General features: G+C 40.9%; 3 protein-coding genes across 3 annotated transcripts; all 3 read left to right on the plus strand.

Moving 5' to 3' along the window:
• Positions 1 to 3,082: 3,082 nt before the first annotated feature.
• Positions 3,083 to 4,621, plus strand: LOC133099872 (RNA polymerase II subunit A C-terminal domain phosphatase SSU72 like protein 3-like). Its single transcript, XM_061203720.1, has 2 exons — positions 3,083 to 3,160; positions 3,938 to 4,621. Exons 1-2 carry the CDS (start codon positions 3,083 to 3,085, stop codon positions 4,619 to 4,621), a joined length of 762 nt encoding a protein of 253 aa, XP_061059703.1.
• Positions 4,622 to 6,521: 1,900 nt separating this feature from the next.
• Positions 6,522 to 7,279, plus strand: LOC133099316 (RNA polymerase II subunit A C-terminal domain phosphatase SSU72 like protein 3-like). Its single transcript, XM_061202910.1, has 2 exons — positions 6,522 to 7,149; positions 7,250 to 7,279. The coding sequence occupies exon 1, from the start codon at positions 6,535 to 6,537 to the stop codon at positions 7,117 to 7,119; it is 585 nt and encodes a 194-aa protein (XP_061058893.1). The 5' UTR covers positions 6,522 to 6,534; the 3' UTR covers positions 7,120 to 7,149; positions 7,250 to 7,279.
• A 32-nt stretch (positions 7,280 to 7,311) lies between these two features.
• Positions 7,312 to 14,351, plus strand: LOC133099873 (olfactory receptor 52B4-like). The gene is given in 3 exon segments (XM_061203721.1): positions 7,312 to 7,414; positions 13,379 to 13,660; positions 13,663 to 14,351. Coding segments are annotated over 3 exon segments (1,074 nt in total).
• The last annotated feature ends 8,875 nt before the right edge of the window (positions 14,352 to 23,226 follow it).

The raw sequence follows: 23,226 nt of genomic DNA on the forward strand, positions 1-23,226 counted from the left end.
CTGCCTCAGTTATTCTGCTATTGATTCCTTCTAGTGTAGTTTTCATTTCAGTTATTGTATTGGTCATCTCTGTTTGTTTGTTCTTTAATTCTTCTAGGTCTTTGTTAAACATTTCTTGCATCTTCTCGATCTTTGCCTCCATTCTTATTCCGAGGTCCTGGATCATCTTCACTATCATTATTCTGAATCCTTTTTCTGGAAGGTTGCCTATCTCCACTTCATTTAGTTGTTTTTCTGGGGTTTTTTCTTGTTCCTTCATCTGGTATATAGCCCTCTGCCTTTTCATCTTGTCTGTCTTTCTGTGAATGTGGTTTTTGTTCCACAGGCTGCAGGATTGTAGTTTTTCTTGCTTCTGCTGTCTGCCCTCTGGTGGTTGAGGCTATCTAAGAGGCTTGATGGGAGGCTCTGGTGGTGGGTAGAGCTGACTGTTGCTGTGGTGGTCAGAGCTCCGTAAAACTTTAATCCACTTGACTGTTGATGGGTGGGGCTGGTTTCCCTCCCTGTTGGTTGTTTTGCCTGAGGCAACCCAACACTGGAGCCTACCTGGGCTCTTTGGTGGGGCTAATGACAGACTCTGGGAGGGCTCATGCCAAGGCGTACTTCCCAAAATTTCTGCTGCCAGTGTCCTTGTCCCCATGGTGAAACAGAGCCACCCCCCGCCTCTGCAGGAGACCTTCCAACACTAGCAGGTAGGTCTGGTTCAGTCTCCCCCGGGGTCACTGCTCCTTCCCCTGGGTCCGAATGCACACACTACTTTGTGTGCGCCCTCCAAGAGTGGGGTCTCTGTTTCCCCCAGTCCTGTCGAAGTCCTGCAATCAATTCCCACTAGGCTTCGACGTCTGATTCTCTATGAATTCCTCCTCCCGTTGCCAGACCCCCAGGTTGGGAAGCCTGACGTGGGGCTCAGAACCTTCACTCCAGTGGGTGGACTTCTGTGGTATAAGTGTTCGCCAGTCTGTGAGTCACCCACCCAGCAGTTATGGGATTTGATTTTAGTCTGATTGCGCCCCTCCTACCGTCTCCTTGTGGCTTCTCCTTTGTCTTTGGATGTGGGGTATCTTTTTTGGTGAGTTCCAGTGTCTTCCTGTCGATGATTGCCCAGCAGCTAGTTGTGATTCTGGTGTTCTTGCAAGAGGGAGTGAGAGCACGTCCTTCTACTCCGCCATCTTGGTTCCTCTCCCCTTTTTACACTATTCTTTACTGTTTAATTGAAGTATAGTTGATATACAATATTGCATTAGTTTAAGGGGTACAGCAAGGTAATTCAAAATTTTATGGATTATACTCCATTTAAAGTTATTACAAGATAATGGCTGTATTTCCCTGTGCTGTACAATATAGCCTTGTTGCTTATCTATTTTATACCTAGTAGTTTGTGCCTGTTTATATATATATATATATATATATATATTTAATTGAAGTATAGTTGATTTACGATGTTGTGTTAGTTTCAGTTGTACCGCACAGTGATTCAGGCGTATATATGTGTATATATATATACACATACATATATATACACACATATATATACATATATATATTCTTTCTCACATTCTTTTCCCTTATAGGTTATTACAAAATTATGAGAATAGTTCCCTGTGCTATACAGTAGGTCTCATTTTTAAAAAATGTTTTACGTCTGGGTCACTGACTCTAAGAAGAAAATTTCACAACTTTTGTAAGCTCTGACAACATTTTCATTTATGCCTTTTCTCTAACAGGACTTTTAAGATCTTCCTGCTTCTCTTCTATTCTTGAAACAGTGCTTTTTACAACTTCCCAGGGACTTCCAAGGTCCAGTCAAGTTGCAGAAACCTCTGCTTCGAGGCAGGTGCTCTTAAGCCTTGGTGTAATACACAATCATATGAGTGTTTCTAAAAAACACAGGTCTATAGGCTCCACTCCCAGAGATACTGATTGGGTGATCTGGGGTCAAAATTTGCAAAATTTGCATTAACACATTCCCAGTTGATGTTGATGCTTCTGGTTTGGGGATTCCACTATGAGACTGAGTGTATTTACTGAGGTAGACTCTTTGCAATGTGACAACCACTGTAACTGACAGAGGCACAGGGACATAAAATCTGTGGCTTTATAACAGATATTTCTCTTGCAACATTTAGAAGTGACATGACTATCTCTCCTTACTGTTTGGTATTCTGTTCACAATTTTTAAGTATATATAGTTTACTTAATAAATTATACAAACTAATAAAAGCAAAGTACTTAAAATGATCATATTTCAATATAGAATGCTCAGACACAGCTGTACTCAAAGACACCAGAAAGCCGTTGGAGGCCACTGGAGTCTTTTGAGAATTATCATGAATTTAAGAAAATCAAAAGGAGGATGTGTGGTGTTCTTGTAACTCCTGAAACACTATCAGCAGGGATGTTTTCCAGCAGTCACTTTTTACACTGGTGAATCATTTTATGATTTTATGGACAAAACTATGTGTGCCTTCCTCTGATTTAACACAGTTACACTTGTAGAGTATCAATTGTATGAAAGAAATATGCAAAAACACTTTTAATTTTACTTATAACTGAATTAAGTGTAAGCATGGAAATTTCAAACACATTTTCCACATGCATGTTCTCAGGTCACTGGAGCGGCTGGTGACAAGCTTGGGAATAGTCTAGGTATTTTGTCTAATATCAATAGTAGCCCCATACACAGATGAACAAACAGGGCTAACTAGAGATTTCAAAACTCTCCCAGTGGGTAACCATACCCTTGTGAAGAATTAGATTTTCAGTTGATTTAATCACCTGATTGTTCTGATGACTGGATTGAGTTCTCTGGTCAGAGCCCACTATCCAAACCCAGTCAGTCAAGAGTTAGCCCAATCAATCAATCAGTCAATCAATCAAGAGTTCTCCAGGCACCAAGGGTGGGTGGTGACTTAATATAAGCCTGGTCTCTGTTCTTTGACAGTATGCTAGTTGGAAGAGCTGGACAGAGGCAATCTTCTCCCTGGCTTCAAAGTCTCCTCAATCTCCAGCCGTCTGGCTGGAGTCCCAAGTGGCGACCACCATACCCTCCTCCTTGCTCTGGGTGGCTGTGGTCTGTATGAGTAACATGAACAGGAGCGTGGAAGCCCACAGCATCCTTATGAAGAAAGGGTTCAATGTCAAGTCTTTTGGAGCTGGATCCCGTGTGAGGCTCCCAGGACCCATAGGCAACCTTTATGTCCTTTGCTCAGTCAACTGTGGAAACTAACAAAAGGAATGGAACTAAAAATGACTATTTCAGTATAGAATGGTCCAACAGAGCCGTACTTGAAGACATGGGAGAGCCAGTGGAGGCTGCTCCAGTCCCTGGAGAATCATCATGAATTCAAGAAAATCAATCGGAGGATGTGTAGTGTTCTTATAACTCCTGAAACACTGTCAGCAGGGATGTTTTCCAGGAGTCGCTTTTTACACTGGTGAATCATTTTATTACTTTATGGGCAAAACTATAGGAATCCTCCTGAGATTTGACACAATTACACTTCTAGAGTATCAGCTGATGAAAGGAATATGAAACAACCCTTGTAATTTTATGTAAAATTGACTTAAGTGTGAGCTTGGAAGTTTCAAACACGTTTTTCACAGGCATGTTCTCAAGTCACTGGAGGGGCTGGTGACAAGTTTTGGAGGAGTCTAGGTAATTTGCCTAATATCAATCGTAGCCCCATCCACGGGTGCACCAATAGGGCTAAGTGGAGATTTGAAGACACACCCACGGGGTAGCCATACCCTTGTGGAGATTTAGACGTTCAGGTGATTTAACGACCGGATGGTTCTGATGACTGGCTTGGGTTCTCTGGTCAGAGCCCACTATCCAAACCCAATCACTCAAGAGTTAAGCCAATCATCAATCAAGAATTCTTCTACTGTGGGGAGGTGACTCCATATAAACCCGGTTTCCGTTTTTTGACACTAACACAAGTTGGGAGAGCTGGACCCAGCCGGTCATCCTCCTGGCTTCAGAGTTCCCTCGGCCCCTGAAGTCTACTCGTCTGGCTGGGAGTCCCAAGGAGCCGCCATCACGCCTTCCTCTCCGCTCAGGGTGGCTGTGGTCTGTATGAGTAACATGAACAGGAGCATGGAAGCCCACAGCATCCTCATGAAGAAAGGGTTCAGTGTCAAGTCTTTTGGAGCCGGATCCCGTGTGAGGCTCCCAGGACGTGCAGGTAACCTCCCCGTGGTTTATGATTTTTCCACCACGTATGAGCAGATGCGCAAGGACCTTCTCCACAAAGATGGAGAACGCTATAGAAGCAATGGCGTCTTACACATCTTGGGAAGAAACGAGAGAATCAAGCCTCGCCCGGAAAGATTTCAAGAGTGCAGGGATCCCTTTGATGTCATCTTCACGTGTCAGGAGAGCGTCTATGACAGGGTGGTGGCAGATCTGTGCACCCGGGAACAGGAGACCTGTCAGCCTGTGCACGTGATCAACGTGGACATAGACGACACCCTGGAGGACGCCACTCTTGGATCTCTGATCATCTGTGAGCTCTGCCAAGGTCTCCAGCAGGCGGATGACATGGAAAGCAGTCTGGCTGAGCTTCTCCTGGCAGCAGAGGGGAAAACAGGAAGGAGCTTTCTGCACACGGTCTGCTTCTACTGAAGATCCTGGCTGGTTTGAACTCCTTCGTCGGTAAGAACTTGTGCCTGGACTTTTGGGCTAGTCGGTATTTTCTGTGAGAAGCGTCTTCAAAACTCTTTCCGCTAAAAGACATGTGTATGATTTTTTTTTCAGAGACACCCCAGCCAGGGAAGGAAGTGGAGGAGAAAAGCATTTTATGGGAAATGCAACACAGACTACCACTAGGCATAAAACCCTTCCAACACTGGGGACAGCATTCGAGGTACTTTCCTTGGAAGAGACAGTTCAGTGCTCACATTGTTCCGTGAGGAAGTGAACATCCAGGAACTCCACTTCCAGATGAACAAACCATGGCCGATCCTCCGAGTCTCCCCCCTTCACCTTCGTCACATTATATGGCACCAGTTTGTGTACTAGTCTTCAAGGGTTGGCTTAAAGAAGTATTTCTCAATTCTTCTGAAACATGGTGCTCCCCTCTGGTCTTGATTATAGTTTGAGCCCAAGATCTTGCTCTTCGACGTGTGTTAGAATGTTTCAGGTCTGGGTCACTGACGCTAATAAAAAAAATTTCACAGTATATGTAAATTCTGAGTACACTTTCATTTACGCCTGGTTTTTCCTACCATGACTTTTCTCTTATGAACATCCTGCTTCCCTTGTGCTCTTGAAGCCCTGCTTGGAATGAATTCCCAGGGACTTCCAAGGTCCAACTAAGGCTCAGGACCCTCTGCTTTGAGACAGCTGATCTCATGCTTTGGTGCACATCACAATCATCTGAAGGGCTTCGTACATCCCAGATCTCCAGGCTCGACTCCCAGAGTTTCTAATTTGGTGGTCTGGGGTCCAAATTTGCCTTTGTCTCACATTCCGGGTTGATGTTAAGGCCCTGGGTCTTGGATTCACGCTTTGAGAAGACCGAGTGTGTTTACCGAGGTAGGACTCTTTGCAATGTGACAATCACTATAATTGACAGAGGCACAGGGACATAAAATCTGTGGCTTTCTAAATGGATGTTCCTCCTGTACCATTTTGAAGTGACAGGACTGTCTCTCCTTCCTGTTTGGTGTCCCGTTCATGAGTTTTACCTCTATGTCCTTTGCTCAGTCAACTGTGGAAACTAACAAAAGGAATGGAGCTAAAAATGACTATTTCAGTATAGAATGGTCCAACAGAGCCGTACTTGAAGACATGGGAGAGCCAGTGGAGACCGCTCCAGTCCCTGGAGAATCATCATGAATTCAAGAAAATCAATCGGAGGATGTGTAGTGTTCTTATAACTCCTGAAACACTGTCAGCAGAGATGTTTTCCAGGAGTCGCTTTTTACACTGGTGAATCATTTTATTACTTTATGGGCAAAACTATAGGAATCCTCCTGAGATTTGACACAATTACACTTCTAGAGTATCAGCTGATGAAAGGAATATGAAACAACCCTTGTAATTTTATGTAAAATTGACTTAAGTGTGAGCTTGGAAGTTTCAAACACGTTTTTCACAGGCATGTTCTCAAGTCACTGGAGGGGCTGGTGACAAGTTTTGGAGGAGTCTAGGTAATTTGCCTAATATCAATCGTAGCCCCATCCACGGGTGCACCAATAGGGCTAAGTGGAGATTTGAAGACACACCCACGGGGTAGCCATACCCTTGTGGAGATTTAGACGTTCAGGTGATTTAACGACCGGATGGTTCTGATGACTGGCTTGGGTTCTCTGGTCAGAGCCCACTATCCAAACCCAATCACTCAAGAGTTAAGCCAATCATCAATCAAGAATTCTTCTACTGTGGGGAGGTGACTCCATATAAACCCGGTTTCCGTTTTTTGACACTAACACAGGTTGGGAGAGCTGGACCCAGCCGGTCATCCTCCTGGCTTCAGAGTTCCCTCGGCCCCTGAAGTCCACTCGTCTGGCTGGGAGTCCCAAGGAGCCGCCATCATGCCCTTCTCTCCGCTCAGGGTGGCTGTGGTCTGTATGAGTAACATGAACAGGAGCATGGAAACCCACAGCATCCTCAGGAAGAAAGGTTTCAGCATCAGGTCTTTTGGAATGGGATCCCTTGTGAGGTTCCCAAGACTGGCACCCAAGGAACCAGTGGCTTATGATTTTTCAACTTCATATAAGATGATGCGCAAGGACCTTTCCTGTAAAGACCAAAAATACTACAAAGGGAATGGAGTCTTACACATCTTGGGAAGAAATGAGAGAATCAAGCCTCACCCGGAAAGATTTCAAGAGTGCAGAGATCCCTTCGATGTCATCTTCACCCGTGTGGAGAGCGTCTATGACAGGGTGGTGGCAGATGTGTGTGCCAGAGATCAGGAGACCTGTCAGCCTGTACATGTGATCAACGTGGACATAGAGAACACCCTGGAATTAGCCACCCTTGGATATCTGATCATCTGTGAGCTCTGCCAAGGTCTCCAGCAGGCGGAAGACATGGAAGGCAGTCTGGCTGCGTTGCTCCAGGCAGAGAAGGAGAAAACAGGAAGGAACTTTCTTCACACAGTCTGCTTCTACTGAAGATCTTGGCTGATTTCAGCTCCTTAGCAGGTAAGAACTTGTGCCTGGACTTTTGGGCTAGCTGGTATTTTCTGTGAGAAGAGCCCTCAAAACCCTTTCCACTAAAGGCCGTCTCTATGATTTTTTTCAGGTACCCTTTTTTTCAACGCAGGGAAGGAAGTGGAGGAGAATATATTTCATGGGAAACGGAACATGGACCGCCAGTCGGCATCCAAACCCTTCCAATTTGAGGGACAATGGTGTGGGTACTTGACTCAGAAGAAAGAATTCAGTGCTCACACGGCTCTGCAAGGAAGTTAACCTCGAGGACTCCGTTTTCCCGATGAACAAACCAAGGCTTATAATCGAGTGCTGGACAAGTGATGTGTTGAAGGATGCTCTGGAACAAAAAAAAAAACATTGTGTATTCCGTCCATTTTTATCAATTTCCTTTTGCCCTTTTGGCGAGGTGTATGTTAATTTTTTTTTTTTTCGTGAGATAGGATTATATTAAATGTTTGAACTTTGAAATATTTTCATTTTTAGATTGTATGTCTTTTACTAATGCCAACTGTATTAGAAACTCAGGGTAGATAATGGGTGGCATTTATTACTAAAATCCTGGTATGATCTGTTCAATTAAATAGCTCATTAAATGAAATAAAACCTCTAATTTAAAGAAAAGGTGTCTTTTCATTTGTGGTAGGGGATGCATATTGCAAACGGATCCCCTTGGTTTCTTATTGTTCAAGTCATTTGAATTCCATGGAGAAAAGCATTCTTTCCTAAGGAGAATTTTCTTTATGCTTAAAACATTCATCATTTTGAGTTTTGTGCTCCTCTGAAAGTGGATCCTTACTATTGGGAAGTAAAACACTCTTGGTTCTAATCAGCAGTGGCACCAAGTCCTGTGTGACTTGCAGGAGAAAATAAAGGAGAGGTAGTTGGGTTGGTTGAATTAGGTTACTTGCTATGTCACAAAGTAGATGTCGACTTTCTTTACAGAGTGTAGGCAGATTGGAGCAAGGTTGGACCTGTTGGGATTAGCTTGTACAGTAATTCCTGAGGATAAGAGTGGAGCCAGGAGGGGATAATCCATTGAGGCTATCATTTCATGTGATGGGAACACCAAATTAAAGTAGATTTTTAGGTAGTTTTGGGTGTTCTGAAGATAGAAATGTTTTGTCCAGTTGATATTATTTTTGCTGGAAAATCCATTTTGAGGAAAATTTAATATGTTGCTAATTGAGTTCCTATCTGTTTGGGCAAGTCAAGGAAAATATGACAGATGAGTAAAATGTTGCAGATGCTAAAATGGAGTGATTACAGTGATGAATTACAAAATATAAAGTGTATATAAAATAGATAACTAATAAAGACCTACTCTATAGCACAAGGAACTCTTTTCAACTCTGTAATGAGCTATATGGGGAAAGAATCTAAAAAAGAGTGGATATATATATGTATAACTGATTCACTTTGCTGTACAGTAGAAACTAATACAACATTGTAAATCAACTATAGTCTAATAAAAATTAAAAATAATATAATACATTTACTTAAAAAAACAAAATATAAAGTGTATGTGAATAAATGAAAAGGAATGGGACTTGATTAAATAGATGGTGGAACATTGTCTAAGAGTCCTTATAGGTCATAAACATATAAAAGAGATTGGAAAGTTAGAACTTTAATGTTGGTGAATTTACTGTTTCGATTTTGATCTAGTGGTAGAGTTCTTGATGGAACTGTAGAAGTTGGTGTCTCTTGTAGAGTTAGAAAAATGCAGTTGAGGGACTTCCCAGGTAGTCCAGTGGTTGGGACTTCACCTTCCAAGGTAGGGGGTGGGGGTTCGATCCCTGGCCAGGGAGCTAAGATCCCACATGCCTTGCAGGAAAAAAGCCAAAAAATAAAACAGAAACAATATTGTAACCAATTCAGTAAAGACTTTAAAAAAAATGGTCCACATCAAAAAAATCTTTAAAAAAAAGATGCAGTTGAGGAAGACGTCAAAACCCTGAACATCGTGGGCATCAAGTGGGTAAATTTTGGTTGCTGGAGTTGCTAAGAATGAGAGCAGAAGGTGAGTTAAAGGTCACCTGGGAGGCTGCCTGGGCCCATGTTTCCTCCCAAACCCCTGCAGCACCTCGGGCTTCCTTGTGCGGAGAGTCGGAGACAGATTAGAAGGGGTGATTGGAACCCAGAGATCATTTACGTGGAGCTGTAGATGTTACCCACAGTGTTTAGCCAGGACTGCGAACTGCTGGCAGAATTTCAAAGGTATCTTCGGGTCTTACTCGTGGTGAGTGCAGTCCCAGGATGCCGAGTCCTGATCTTCATCATTGGACAGTCCTTTTACCAGTATCTTAGGATGCTCTTCATTGTGGCAAGTTCTTTCCAGCTTCAGATCCACCAAAATTGAGTCAGAATTTGGACCAGAAAGCTGCTAAATTCTCTGTGGTCCTCCGGGTGCTACATTAAAAAAAATCATTGGGTGGGGAGGATGGGGCTAGATCAGGTGTTAGTTAAATATGGTGGGAGAATAGTTGCCATGTGGTCTGAACACCACTGGTGTTGGTAGTTTTGCTAAAGGGAGGAGAAGTTATGTTTGTAAGTTGTAATTGTAGCTAACAATAATATCGTTCTGTCTAACCATGAGGAATGGGAAATAAAGATTTAGATGTGCTGCTGGAAATACAGCAGTTTCTTGAGTAGACAGACATGGTTCCAGTTAAGACACAGAGGCAAACGGAATATTTAGAAGGTTGTTGAAGATGAAATGGCAGCATTTAGATGCAAATTGCTGTAAGATATGAATATACATGTAACTAGAAAGGTTAGGTATGCCAAGGATGGCTTTGTGACTGGGACTGGGCACATGGACATAGCTGCAGGTGTGTCTGATCAAGTTTTATTTCTTGACCTCGGTGATGTTTGCCTTATAAGAATTTGTTAGGCCATTCATTTGTTTTGTTTTGTTTTCTGTATTTGTGTGTGTGTTTACAATAATAATTTTAAAAAGTCCAAAAATGACAGAAATACTTTATAATCCGAGAAGCAATAACCTCACAATATAAGTGTGTCAGTAGCTTCATTTGTAATTATTTTATTTCAAATCCCTCACTTCCCAAGTCCAATCTACCCCGATGTTGCTTCTTGATTATATATTCACCTTCTGACTGTTGTTCCTGCTTTCACTTCACTCTAAATCCACTGGGCAGAGGATATAATACTTCCACCTCACTCCATTGGCCAAAGCAAGTCATGAGGCCATCACAGATGTAAGGGAGTGGATAATAGACTGTAGCTCATGATGGAGGAGTTGTCTTCTGTGGACAGCAGAGGGAAGAATTATTGCCATCCATTTGTGCAGATAGTCCCACTCGACACACTATCAGATTGGCAAATGTTCAATGACTTGACAATATAGTCTACAGGCAAGTTTGTGAGGAAAAAGTTACCTTCATACATTGCTGTTAGTAATGAAAGATAGTGTAGCCTCTCAAAGGGAATCTATCCATATAGGACAAAACTACAAATGCATTTACCCCTTGACCAAGGTAACCCTACTTGTGGAAATAGACCGTCAGATCTTTCAATAGAATTATACAACTGGAGAAGAGACAGAAAACACAGAAAAATCAAGAGATATTCAAATAGTGATGCAAAAATGTCAAAAGGTCTAACATATGTGTTGTTGTTGGGATGTCGAAATGAAATGAGAGAAGGGGACAGAAAAATGTCTTGTAGGAAATAATTGCTGAATATATCCAAATGTGGTAAAAACAATAAATTTACAGATTCGAAAATCTCTGAGAACTTCAAGGACTTTAAAAACAAAGAAAGCTATGTGTAGACCTCTGCAGATCAAACTGAAAATTAAGATAAAGTGAACAATCTTGAATGCAGTTAAAGGAGTTAGTTAGGCAAATGAAATAGACATGTCTAAGGCATCAAGACTCACACGTCTCCTACTAACTGCTAAGCTCGTACAATTCTATACCCTTAGACACAGAGGTAAACATCAGTATTCATGACTCTGGAATTTGAAACTCATGTGAATTTCATTAATTGTTTTCATGAAGAATAAAACTTTAAAAACCATGAGTCCATATTAATTGTAAGTATTTATATTCCTGTTGCATTACAATAGGCCTGAAGCAAGCCTGGTTTACATGGTAGATGATTTATGTATCAGATCATCTGGAGATGAAAAAGAGAGAAAAGGAGCAGGAGGAAGTGAGGAAGATGTGAAGTGGTCTTAGAGACCCAGCCCATTTAGGAAGAAGGTGAGGCTCTTGGAGACAGTTCTGTCCCTGGAGCCCTGGTGTAAGTGCTTTCCCTCAAGTGCTCTCGTGACAGAGGATAAAGAGCCCAAATCCTGCAACAAGGTAAATTTCATCTCCAATTGAACAGCTGTTCCTGAAGACTCAGTCTAAGGCTGATAAATGAATTATACACCTGCAGATGGGGTTGGTTCAAGGACGAAGGTAAGTGCTGGGCAGGTGTTATGTCCCAGACAGGCCAGAGGGTACAGGACACTTGGAGGCTGTGTGGAATGATAGTGACCAGAGACACAAATCTGGTTGGTTCTAGCAGAAGTGGAGGGTGAGGTCTGGGGAGGGAGGTGAGAATACATGGTCCATCTGATGTTCCTGAAAGTTAGTAAATAAAGAGTCATCATCCAAAAAATAACTGGTGCCCAATAAGTGGACCAGACATTAGAAGATGGAGATACTGACTTAGACTGCAGATATGTCTTGGCAAATATGAGAGGAGCCCTGAGAATGTCTGGGATCTGTGCTGGGGTTCCTAAAGCAGGGTGTGGAAAAAGGAGACCTCCAGGCCCTCTTAGGCAGATGTGAGAAGAAAACATGAGACAGGAGACATTTGAAAGGGGATTTCTAGGATGAACATGTATTACACCAAAGTCGCTCTATCAGGAGACCAAACGGGCAAATACCCCTGAATTCCCTGGCTTCCATTTTTCAGAGAAACAAAACCAAAAAAACAAACAGCACTTCCCTTTTACTCCTTTTCTCCAAACACACACCCATCCTCAGCTTCTATCATCTCCTCCCTTCTCAAGCCCCTCTCTGTGTTGAATTGTGTCTTTCTGGCTTTCTCCTTCTCACAGAGCAGCCCTATGCTCTCCAGAGAAAGTTCCCTGTATCAAGGCCAGTGACTAGACTCTCTTGACCAGTAACTCTAATTGTAGAACAGTTTCTTCCATCACTAGGAGGATGGTTATAGGAGCTGATTTTCCTCCCCTCAAAGAAAAAACAGAGACACCAAGAGAGGTAACCTGGGATGGAAGATAAACTGTTAATGAGCCTAAGACATAACTTATACTGAGATAGATATTCTGAGATACCCGTCAACAGAAAGAATCAACATTTGTCTCCAATTTTCTAAAACCACCTGCTTAAAGTTTGCTTCACTCTCAAACTTACGCCCCTAGGACCCTGGAAGTTTCCCATTTTTTTCTGCATCTGGATTAATGAATGAATGAATGTACACTAAGAACCAAATGACAATATTTCCGCCTGCAGAAAAATCTTCCAAATGTCATCTCCATCCCCTCCCAGCACTAATGCCTTATTTTCCAATTCCAGTCATTTCTAAACGTAGTTCCTAAGATGTGAGCATGAGTAGTGTGTCACCCCAGGCACACAGGCCCTGTCAGTGTTATTCCTTAACCTTTGTCTACTGAATCCCTTCACAAGTGTGCAAATTGTATGTGGTGAATTCAGAGGGATTTTAAATCTCATTTCCATCAGTTAGGCCAAATCTGCCTGTATGACACCACACGCTGCTTTCTTCAGTATTCCCTGTGCATAGCCCCCTGGATCTGAACGAACACTGTTCATAAATGGTATACTTCAATTTGAATACCTACGTTTTCCATATTACTTCGTTCTCTTTTCATTCTCTTTATGATAAACCATCCACCACAAGGTGAAGTTCAAGTTTATATTCAAGAAACCTCTTGTTACAGCCTTCACAGGTACATATAATGATTTCCTTTGAATATTCATAAGCCTCTGTTGGTAGGAGAAATATACACAATGATATGTTTTGTTTGATTATCTGGAGATATGCATATCTTTTAATTAGACTGTCACTCATTGAAGCAGAGAACATACCCTATTGACTTTTTTTTTTTCCTATTGACTTTTTATGTTTCTTATTATTTGCATGTTCAGAGAAGATGGAGAGTGTGAGATATGCCAAAAGAATATTCCAGGAAAATCTGGATTTTCATCTCTGTGAGTATGAGGTGATGTCTCTGGTGGTCTCCATGGGTATGTTTCCTTAAACCACACTGGTGTCAGTCACACAGTCTTCCATTTGCTGGGCATCCCTGGCCTAGAGGACCAGCACATGTGGATTTCCATCCCTTTCTTCTTTTTGTATGTCATTGCCCTATCTGGGAACAGCCTTCTCATCTTCATTACTGTGACAAAGCACAGCCTCCATGAACCCATGTACCTCTTCCTCTGCATACTGGCTGGGGCAGACTTTGTCCTCTCCACATGCATAGTACCTCAGGCCTTGGCCATCTCTGGTTCTGTGCTGGGGAGATCTCCTTGAATCATTGCATCACACAGTTCTTCATTACACACAGCACTTTCATGTCTGAGTCAGGGACCTTGCTGGTGGTGGCATTTGACTGCTACATTGCCATATGCTTCTACCCACTGAGATACACCACTATTCTCACACACACACTGATTGGGAAAATTGGTGTTACCATCTTTCTGAGAAGTTATTGTATGATTTTCCCCATGATATTTCTTCTGAAAAGATTGACTTTCTGCCAAAGTAATATAATTCCACACACCTGTTGTGAACACATTGGCTTGGCCAAATATGCTTGTAATGACATATGAGTAAACATCTGGTATGGACTCTTTGTTATAATGTCAACAGTTGTCTTAGATGTCCTATTAATTTTTGTTTCCTACACGCTGATTCTCCATGCTGTCTTCCACGTGCCTCCCCAAGATGCTTGTCACAAGGCTCTCAACACGTGTGGCTCTCATGTCTGCATCATCCTCCTCTTTTATGGGCCTGCGATCATCACAACGCTTACTCAGCAGTTTGGAAGCCAGGTTCCACCTCATATCCACATCTTGTTGGATAATGTGTGCATTCTGGCTCCACCTATGCTGAATCCCATCACTTATGGGATCAAGACCAAGCAAATTCGAGAGCAGGTAGCTCACATATTTTTTCCAATGCAGAAATAACTTTGGAGGAGGAACAGTGTTTTCAGCATCTCTAGCTATCCATGATGTGAACTATGGAACTGGTGGATATAAATGCTCGTGGTAAACTGACACACTAGGTAATAGTTTAGTGAATTGTTTCTGTAGAATGTTCACCAGGTAGGTACTGAACTTCCAGTTTCTACTGTCAAAGCAGTACAGTGAGCAGTGTCGTGTTTGACTGAGTAAGCTCCATCCTGCACAGAGTATGTGGCTATAAATAGGACTTCCCAAAGTCTTACATCTTACATATCACTAACCTGATCTTTGGTAATAGAAGAAATGAGAACAATGCTCTGGTTTCACATTTTTTCAATTATTCGTCACTGAGTTTCTCATCCATTGAGACATCTTGTGACATCCCTGAAATCACATATAAACCTGCATTCCTTTATGTCTTTCTATGTAGCTAAGAGACTTTCTTAGAATCAGTGATTCTTAGGGTTTCAGGTATTTTTATTATACTATAATTTATATCCTATCACATATATGTCAGAGTACAGGAATGTAAATGAATTGCTTGAATCACATTTTCAAAACCCTTTGGGAGACTGAGGCTGATCCCTTGTGTAATGGGAAAATGCTAATGTGGTATTTGATGGGTGCTATGTACCAGGAGAATGTTGAAGAACGGGAAGTCCCTCAATCTTCACATCAGACCATGATCTTCAGTGATCTCATCAGCTGGGCAGTCAAGGACTGTTTTTTGGCCTCCTTTAATGCAGTACTTCCTAGATCAATTTCCAAGGAATCTGCACTTCCATTGACCCACCTGCTCATTAACTCTTCACCTTTCCCAATTCATACCATACTCCAAATATATCCGTGCTTTGTCTTGGGATAACATCTCTTGACTTGTAGAAAATATTTTCTCCCAGGTTTATTGAGATATAATTGCCATACAACATTGTGTAATTTAAGGTGTATATCTTGTTGTTCCTACACACTTAGTTTTTTACAGCATGATTACCACAGTAGCATTAGTTAACGCCTCCATCATCGAACAAAACTATCATTTCCTTTTTTTGTGGTGAGAACATCTAAGATGTACAGTGTTATCGACTTTCAAGTATATGACACAGTGTTGTTCACTCTAATCACCATGCTGTTATTATCCTGAGAACTTAGTCCTCTTCTAACTGGTAGTTTGTACCCTTTGACCAACATCTCCTCCTTTCCCCTACCCCCAGACTCTGGCAACCACCATTCTATTACCAATCTCTCTGAGCTCAACTTTTTTAGATTCCACATACAAGTGATATCACACAGTATTTATTTTTTCTCTGTCTAACCTATTTCACTTGACATAATGCCGTCAAGTTCCATCTATGTTATCACAAATGGCAGGATTTATTTCATTTTTAATCTGGAATAATATTTCATGATATATATGCTGCATTCTCTTTATCTATCCATGCATCCATGTACACATAGGTTGTTGCCATGCCTTAGCTATTGTAAATAATGCTGCAATAATAAACCTGGGGGTGCAGATGATTTTTGAGTCAGTATTTTCATTTCCTTCAGATAAATACCCAGAAGTGCAATTTGAGGATCACATGGTAGCTATATTTTTAATTTTTTGAGGAACTTCCATACTCTTTTCTGTAGTGGCTGCAACAATTTACATTCCCACCAACAGTGCACAGTGGTTCCCTTTTCTTCACATCCTCACTGACACTTGTTATTTCTTGTCTTTTTGATAATATCCATTGCAAAGGTGTGAGATGACATCTCCTTGTGGTTTTGATTTGTATTTCTCCGATGATTAATGATGCTGAGCTCCTTTTCATGTACCTGTTGGCCATCTGTATGTCTTCTTTGGAAAAATGTTCATTCAGACCCTCTGCTCATTTTAAAATTAGATTGTTTCAGTTTTTCCTATTGAGCTGTATGAGTTCTTCATACATTTTGGATATTAAGCCCTTACCATTGTTAAAAAATTCAATTAACAATCAAATTGAGAAGAAAAAAAGAATTTTTTTCGAGCCAAATTGAGGATTATAACCCAGGAGACAGACCCTCGGAATCTCTGAGAACTGTTCTGTCTCTTAGAAGTCGAAGGCAGAGTCGTGTACATTTTTGAGACAAAGGATCATACATCAAATGACATACTGACATTTTTCATAAAGTTCACCAAATATACATAGTCCAGGTAAGCAGGTACAAAGTGAACAGCAAGTCACCATGACCCTCTACAGTGTTGGAAAGAAGGCTGATATTTTAAGAAGTTACAGTGTTAGCTTCAGAAGAAAGGAAGAAACACATTGCTCTTTGTGACTGAGAAACATTTCTCCCTTTGAGGAGATCTGTTTAATGTGTAAGGCAGATGCACATTGCACATTAGGGAGGGAAGGAGGAAGCCCAGACAGACAGAGAGAAGAATCTTATGTTTAAATGTTCTTGTCCTGCCTTAAAATATACATTTTATTTCATTAACAGATATACAATTTGCAAATACTTTTTTCCCAGTTGGTAAGTTGCCTTTCCATTTTGTTGATGGTTTCCTTTGCTGTTCAGAGGCTTTTTAGTTTGATGTAATCTCACTTGTTTATTTTACTTTTGCTTTTGGTGTCAGGTTCAAGAAATTATCACCAAGACCAAGGTCACATGGCTTACTGCCTATGTTTCATTCTAGGCGTTTTACAGTTTCAGGTCTTCTGTTCAAGTCTTTAATCCATTTGAATTGATTTTTATGAATGGTATAAGAGAGGGGTCCAGTTTCACTCTTTTGCGTGTGGCTGTTGAGTTTTCCCAAGACCATTTGTTGAAGAGACTGTCCTTTCCCTATTGTATATGCTTGTCTCCTTTGTTGTAAATCAATTAACTTTATATGGATGGGTTGATTACTTGGCTCTCTTTTCTGTTCCATTGATCTATGCGTCTGTGTTTATGCCAATACCATACTGTTTGATTACCATGACTTTGTGATATAGTGTGAACTCAGGAAGCGTGATGCTTCTAGCTTGTTCTTTCTCAAGATTGGTTTGGTTATTTGGGGTTTTTGTGGCTCCATACAAATTTTAGTATTGTTTTTCTATATCTCTGAAAAATGCCATTGGAATTTTTATAGGGGTTGCATTGTATTTGTAGATTGCTTTGGGTAGTATGGTTCTTTCAACAATATGAGTTCTTCCAATCCATGACCACAAAATAGTTTTCCATTTGTTTGTGTCTTCTTCAATTTCTTCCACCAATGTTTTATAGTTTTTAGGGTACAGGTCTTTCGTCTCTTTGGTTAAATTTATTCCTAGGTAGTTTATTCATTTTATGCAATTGTAAATGGAATTGTGTATTAATTTCACTTTTGGATCGTTTGTCATTAGTGTATAGATACAGAACTGATTTTTGTGTATTGATTTGTATCCTGCAAGTTAGCTGAATTTGGTTTTTTTGCTAACAGTTTTTTGATTACTACTGAGTTTGAATATTTGTTGGATAGTCTTATTTCTTCTTGTGAGTTAAAGATAGCTATCATTTGTTTAGTGATTAGCAAATTGCAGCTCCATGCAACAAGCATGATACCGAGGAAACTGAAACTCTGCCAAGATCAATGGAAGAGGTAGGGACAAACCAATTTCTGTTTTATTTTTAAAGTCTGTTCTCTTGGGTCCTTTAACTTGTAAATGATCTGGCTCTTCCTCTCTTTGCTCATTTAACTCTTGAAAGCTCTAAGTTGTTCTTTTCTATTTTCATTTTTAAAAAAAATAATAATAATTATATTTTCTCTATTATATTTAGTTTAACTATTTGTGCAGTATTTTTTTAAACTTTTTATTTTATATTGGAGTATAGCTGATTAACAAAGTTCTGATAATTTCAGGTGCACAGCAAAGCGACTCAGTCATACATATACATGTATCCATTCTCCCAGAAACTCCCCTCCCATCCAGGCTGCCACATAACATTGAGCAGAGTTCCATGTGTTATACAGTAGGTTCTTGTTGGTTATCCATTTTAAATATAGCAGTGTGTACATGTCAATCACGAACTCCCTAACTATCCCTTCCCCCACCCTTCCCCACAGTAACCATAAGTTTGTTCTCTAAATCTGTGAGTCTGTTTCTGTTTTGTAAATAAATTCATCTGTATCATTTCTTTCTAGATTCCACATATAAGCGATATCATACAACATTTCTCTTTCTCTGTCTGACTTGCTTCACTTAGTATGATAATCTCTAGGTCCATCCATGTTGCTGCAAATGGCATTATTTCATTCTCTTTAATGGCAAAGTAATACTCCATTAGTTAAAAAAAAGACAAACATTAATAGCTATATTTGTGAAATATACTTTGTCTTTTTCATTGTTTAATGTTTGAAAATTCTTAAGCTATGATTTGAATGTTGTTTACATCAATTTCTATATTTTAGTTTTTAAAACTTAAAAATGAAAGGTTATTTAAACAACAAAGAATTTGAGTGAGGATTACATGGGATATTATACGTAAAGTACTTGGAAAAGCATCTATAGACTTAGAGGTTTTATGTATATATTTGCTGTCATTATGATTATGTTCATTCTTTTTTGTTTCATTGAAGTTTTATTTATTTATTTATTTTATTGATTTACAATGTGTTAGTTTCCAGTGCATAGCAAAGTGACTCAGTTATAAGTGTATATGTATATATATTCTTTTTCATATTCATTTCCATTATGGTTTATTACAGGATATTGAATATAGTTCCCTGTGGTATAAAGCAGAACTTTGTTGTTTATCTATTTTATTTTTTATTTTTAAATTATTATTTTAAAAAACTGATGTATAGTGAAATTACAATATTGTGTTAGTTTCTGGTGTACAGCATAGTGATTCAGATATATATATGTGTGTATATATATATATATATACATACCACATATATAATCTTTTCATTTTCTTTGTCATCAAAATTATTAGAAGATATTGAACGTAGTTCCCTGTGCTATATAGTAGTCCCCTGTTGTTTGTCTATTTTCTATATAGTAGTTTGTATCTGCTAATCCTAAACTCCTAATTTATCCCTCCTCCCCCCCCTTTCCCCTTTGGTAACCATAAGCTTGTTTTCTATGGCTGTGAGACTGTTTCTGTTTTGTAAATGAGTTAATTTTTGTTATATTTTAGATTCCACATATAAGTGGTATCATATGTTATTTGTCTCTCTTTCTGACTTACTTCACTTAGTATGATAATCTCTGGGTCCATCCATGTTGCTGCAAATGTCATTATTTCGTTCTTTTTATGGTTGAGTAATATTCCATTGCATATAAGTACCACATCCTCCTAATCCATTCTTCTGTCAATGGACATTTAGGTTGCTTCCATGTCTGGCTATTGTAAATAGAGCTACAATGAACATTGGGGGTGCATGTATCTTTTCAAATTAGAGTTTCCTCCAAATATAGGCCCAGGAATGGAATTGCTGGATCATGTGGCAACTCTATTTTCAGTTTTTTGAGGAACCTCCATACAGTTTTCCATAGTTGCTGCACCAATTTACATTCCCACCCACAGTGTAGGAGGGTTCCCTTTTCTGCCCACCCTCTCCAGCATTTGTTATTTTTAAACATTTTAATGATGGCCATTCTGACTGGAGTGAAGTGACACCTCACTGTAGTTTTGATTTGTATTTCTCTAATTAGTGATGTTGAGCATCTTCTTATGTGCTTATTGGCCATCTGTATGTCTTCTTTGGAGAAATGTCTATTTAGGTCTTCTGCCCATCTTTTGATGGGTTGTTTGTTTTTTTGTTATTGAGTTGTATGAGCTGTTTGTATACTTCGTAAAGTAAGCTTCTGTTGGTTGTACTGTTTGCAGGTATTTTCTCCCATTCTGTAGGTTGTCTTTTCATTTCATTGATGGTTTTCTTTGCTGTGCATGTTTAATATTTTTGATGTTTGTTTTGTGACCCAGGATGTGGTTTATTTTGTTGCATGATCTCCAGAATCTTGAAAAAATATATTCTGCTGTTGATGGATGGACTGATTTATACGTGTCCATTAGAATTTGTTAGTGGTGTTATTCAGGCCTTCTCTATCTTTGCAGATCTATTGTCTAGTAGTTGTATCAACTAGTGAGAATGGGCTATTAAATCCCAAATTATAAATGTAGATTTGTCTGTTTTTCCTTATAGTTCTATCAGTTTTGGGAGGAGCTTCAAGATGGCAGAAGAGTAAGACACGGAGATCACCTTCCTCCCCACAAATACATCAGAAATACATCTGCATGTGGAACAACTCCTACAGAACACCTACTGAATGCTGGCAGAAGACCTCAGACCTCCCAAAAGGCAAGAAACTCCCCACGTACCTGGGTAGAGCAAAAGAAAAAAGAAAAAACAGAGACAAAGAACAGGGACGGGACCTGCACCAGTGGGAGGGAGCTGTGAAGGAGGAAAGGTTTCCACACACTAGGAAGCCCCTTCGTGGGCGGAGACTGCGGGTGGCAGACGGGGGAAGCTTCGGAGCCACAGAGGAGAGCGCAGCAACGGGGTGCGGAGGGCAAAGCGGAGAGATTCCCACACAGAGGATCGGTGCTGACCAGCACTCACCAGCCCGAGAGGCTTGTCTGCTCAGCCGCCGGGGCGGGCGGGGGCTGGGAGCTGAGGCTCGGGCTTCGGTGCTAGCCGGGAGGGAGTCCGGGAAAAAGACTGCAGCTGCCGAAGAGGCAAGAGACTTTTTCTTGCCTCTGTTTCCTGGTGCGCGAGGAGAGGGGATTAAGAGCGCCGCTTAAAGGAGCTCCAGACACGGGCGCGAGCCGCGGCTATCAGCGCGGACCCCAGAGACGGGCATGGGACGCTAAGGCTGCTACTGCAGCCACCAAGAAGCCTGTGTGCAAGCACAGGTCACTCTCCACACCACCCCTCCCGGGAGCCTGTGCAGCCCCCCATGGCCAGGCTCCCGTGATCCAGGGACAACTTCCCCGGGAGAACGCACGGTGCGCCTCAGGCTGGTGCAACGTCACGCCGGGCTCTTCCGCCGCAGGCTCGCCCCGCATCCGTACCCCTCCCTCCCCCCGGCCTGAGTGAGCCAGAGCCCCCGAATCAGCTGCTCCTTTAACCCCGTCCTGTCTGAGCGAAGAACAGATGCCCTCAGGCGACCTACACCCGGAGGAAGGGCCAAATCCAAAGCTGAACCCCGGGAGCTGTGTGAACAAAGAAGAGAAAGGGAAATCTCTCCCAGCAGCCTCAGAAGCAGCGGATTAAAGCTCCACAATCAACTTGATGTACCATGCATCTGTGCAATACCTGAAGAGACAACGAATCATCCCAAATTGAGGAGGTGGACTTTGGGAGCAACGATATATACATATTTTTCCCTTTTTCTCTTTTTGTGAGTGTGTATGTATATGCTTCTCTGTGTTATTTTGTTGGTATAGCTTTGCTTTTACCATTTGTCCTAGGGTTCTGTCTGTCCTTTTTTTTTTTTTATTACTTAAAAAATTTTTTTCTTAATAATTATTTTTAATTTTAATAACTTTATTTTATTTTATTTTACTCTATTTTATTTTATCTTCTTCTTTCTTTCTTTCTTCCTTTTCTTTCTCCTTTTTATTCTGAGCCGTGTGGATGACAGGCTCTAGGTGCTCCAGCCAGGCATCAGGGCTGTGCCTCTGAGGTGGGAGAGCCAAGTGCAGGACACTGGTCCACAAGAGACCTCCCAGTTCCACGTAATATCAAACGGCGGAAATCTCCCAGAGATCTCCGTCTCAACGCCAAGACCCAGCTCTACTCAACGACCAGCAAGCTACAGTGCTGGACACCCTACGCCAAACAACTAGCAAGACAGGAACACAGCCCCATCCATTAGCACAGAGGCTGCCTAAAATCATAATAAGGCCACAGACACCCTAAAACACACCACAAGACGTGGACTTGCCCACCAGAAAGACAAGATCCAGCCTCATCCACCAGAACACAGGAACGGTCCCCTCCACCAGGAAGCCTACACAACCCGCTGAACCAACCTTAGCCACTGGGGACAGACACCAAAAACAACGGAAACTACGAACCTGCAGCCTGCGAAAAGGAGACCCCAAACACAGTAAGTTAAGCAAAATGAGAAGACAGAGAAACACACAGCAGATGAAGGAGCAAGGCAAAAACCCACCAGACCTAACAAATGAAGAGGAAATAGGCGGTCTACCTGAAAAAGAATTCAGAATAATGATAGTAAAGGTGATCCAAAATCTTGGAAATAGAATGGAGAAAATACAAGAAACGTTTAACAAGGACCTAGAAGAACTAAAGAGCAAACAAACAGTGATGAACAACACAAGAAATGAAATTAAAAATTCTCTAGAAGGGATCAATAGCAGAATAACTGAGGCAGAAGAACGGATAAGTGACCTGGAAGATAAAATAGTGGAAATAACTACTGCAGAGCAGAATAAAGAAAAAAGAATGAAAAGAACTGAGGACAGTCTCAGAGACCTCTGGGACAACATTAAACGCACCAACATTCGAATTATAGGGGTCCCAGAAGAAGAAGAGAAAAATTAAGGGACTGAGAAAATATTTGAAGAGATTATAGTTGAAAACTTCCCTAATATGGGAAAGATATTCTTTTTAAATGTTCTATTGTCCGTCTTTATCCTACAAGTAATTTAACTTCTCTTTATTATTTTGTAACTCTTTATTTCTTTGTGTCACATTGGGACACATTTTTCTGATCTATCTTTAAGTTTCTAATGATCTCCTTAGATCTATCTAATAAGCTGTTTAACCAATCCATTGTTTTAATTTTTTTAATTTCAAGGATTGCATTAAAAAATTAATAGATATTATTTTTTAAGAGTAGTTTTAGGTTTATAGAAAAATCGAGTAGAAAGTAGAGAGAGTTCCCATATACACCCTACCCCCTTCCTCCTCCTTTGATCA

This window comes from Eubalaena glacialis, chromosome 10 (genome assembly GCF_028564815.1).
Source record: "Eubalaena glacialis isolate mEubGla1 chromosome 10, mEubGla1.1.hap2.+ XY, whole genome shotgun sequence".
Classification (NCBI taxonomy): domain Eukaryota; kingdom Metazoa; phylum Chordata; class Mammalia; order Artiodactyla; family Balaenidae; genus Eubalaena; species Eubalaena glacialis.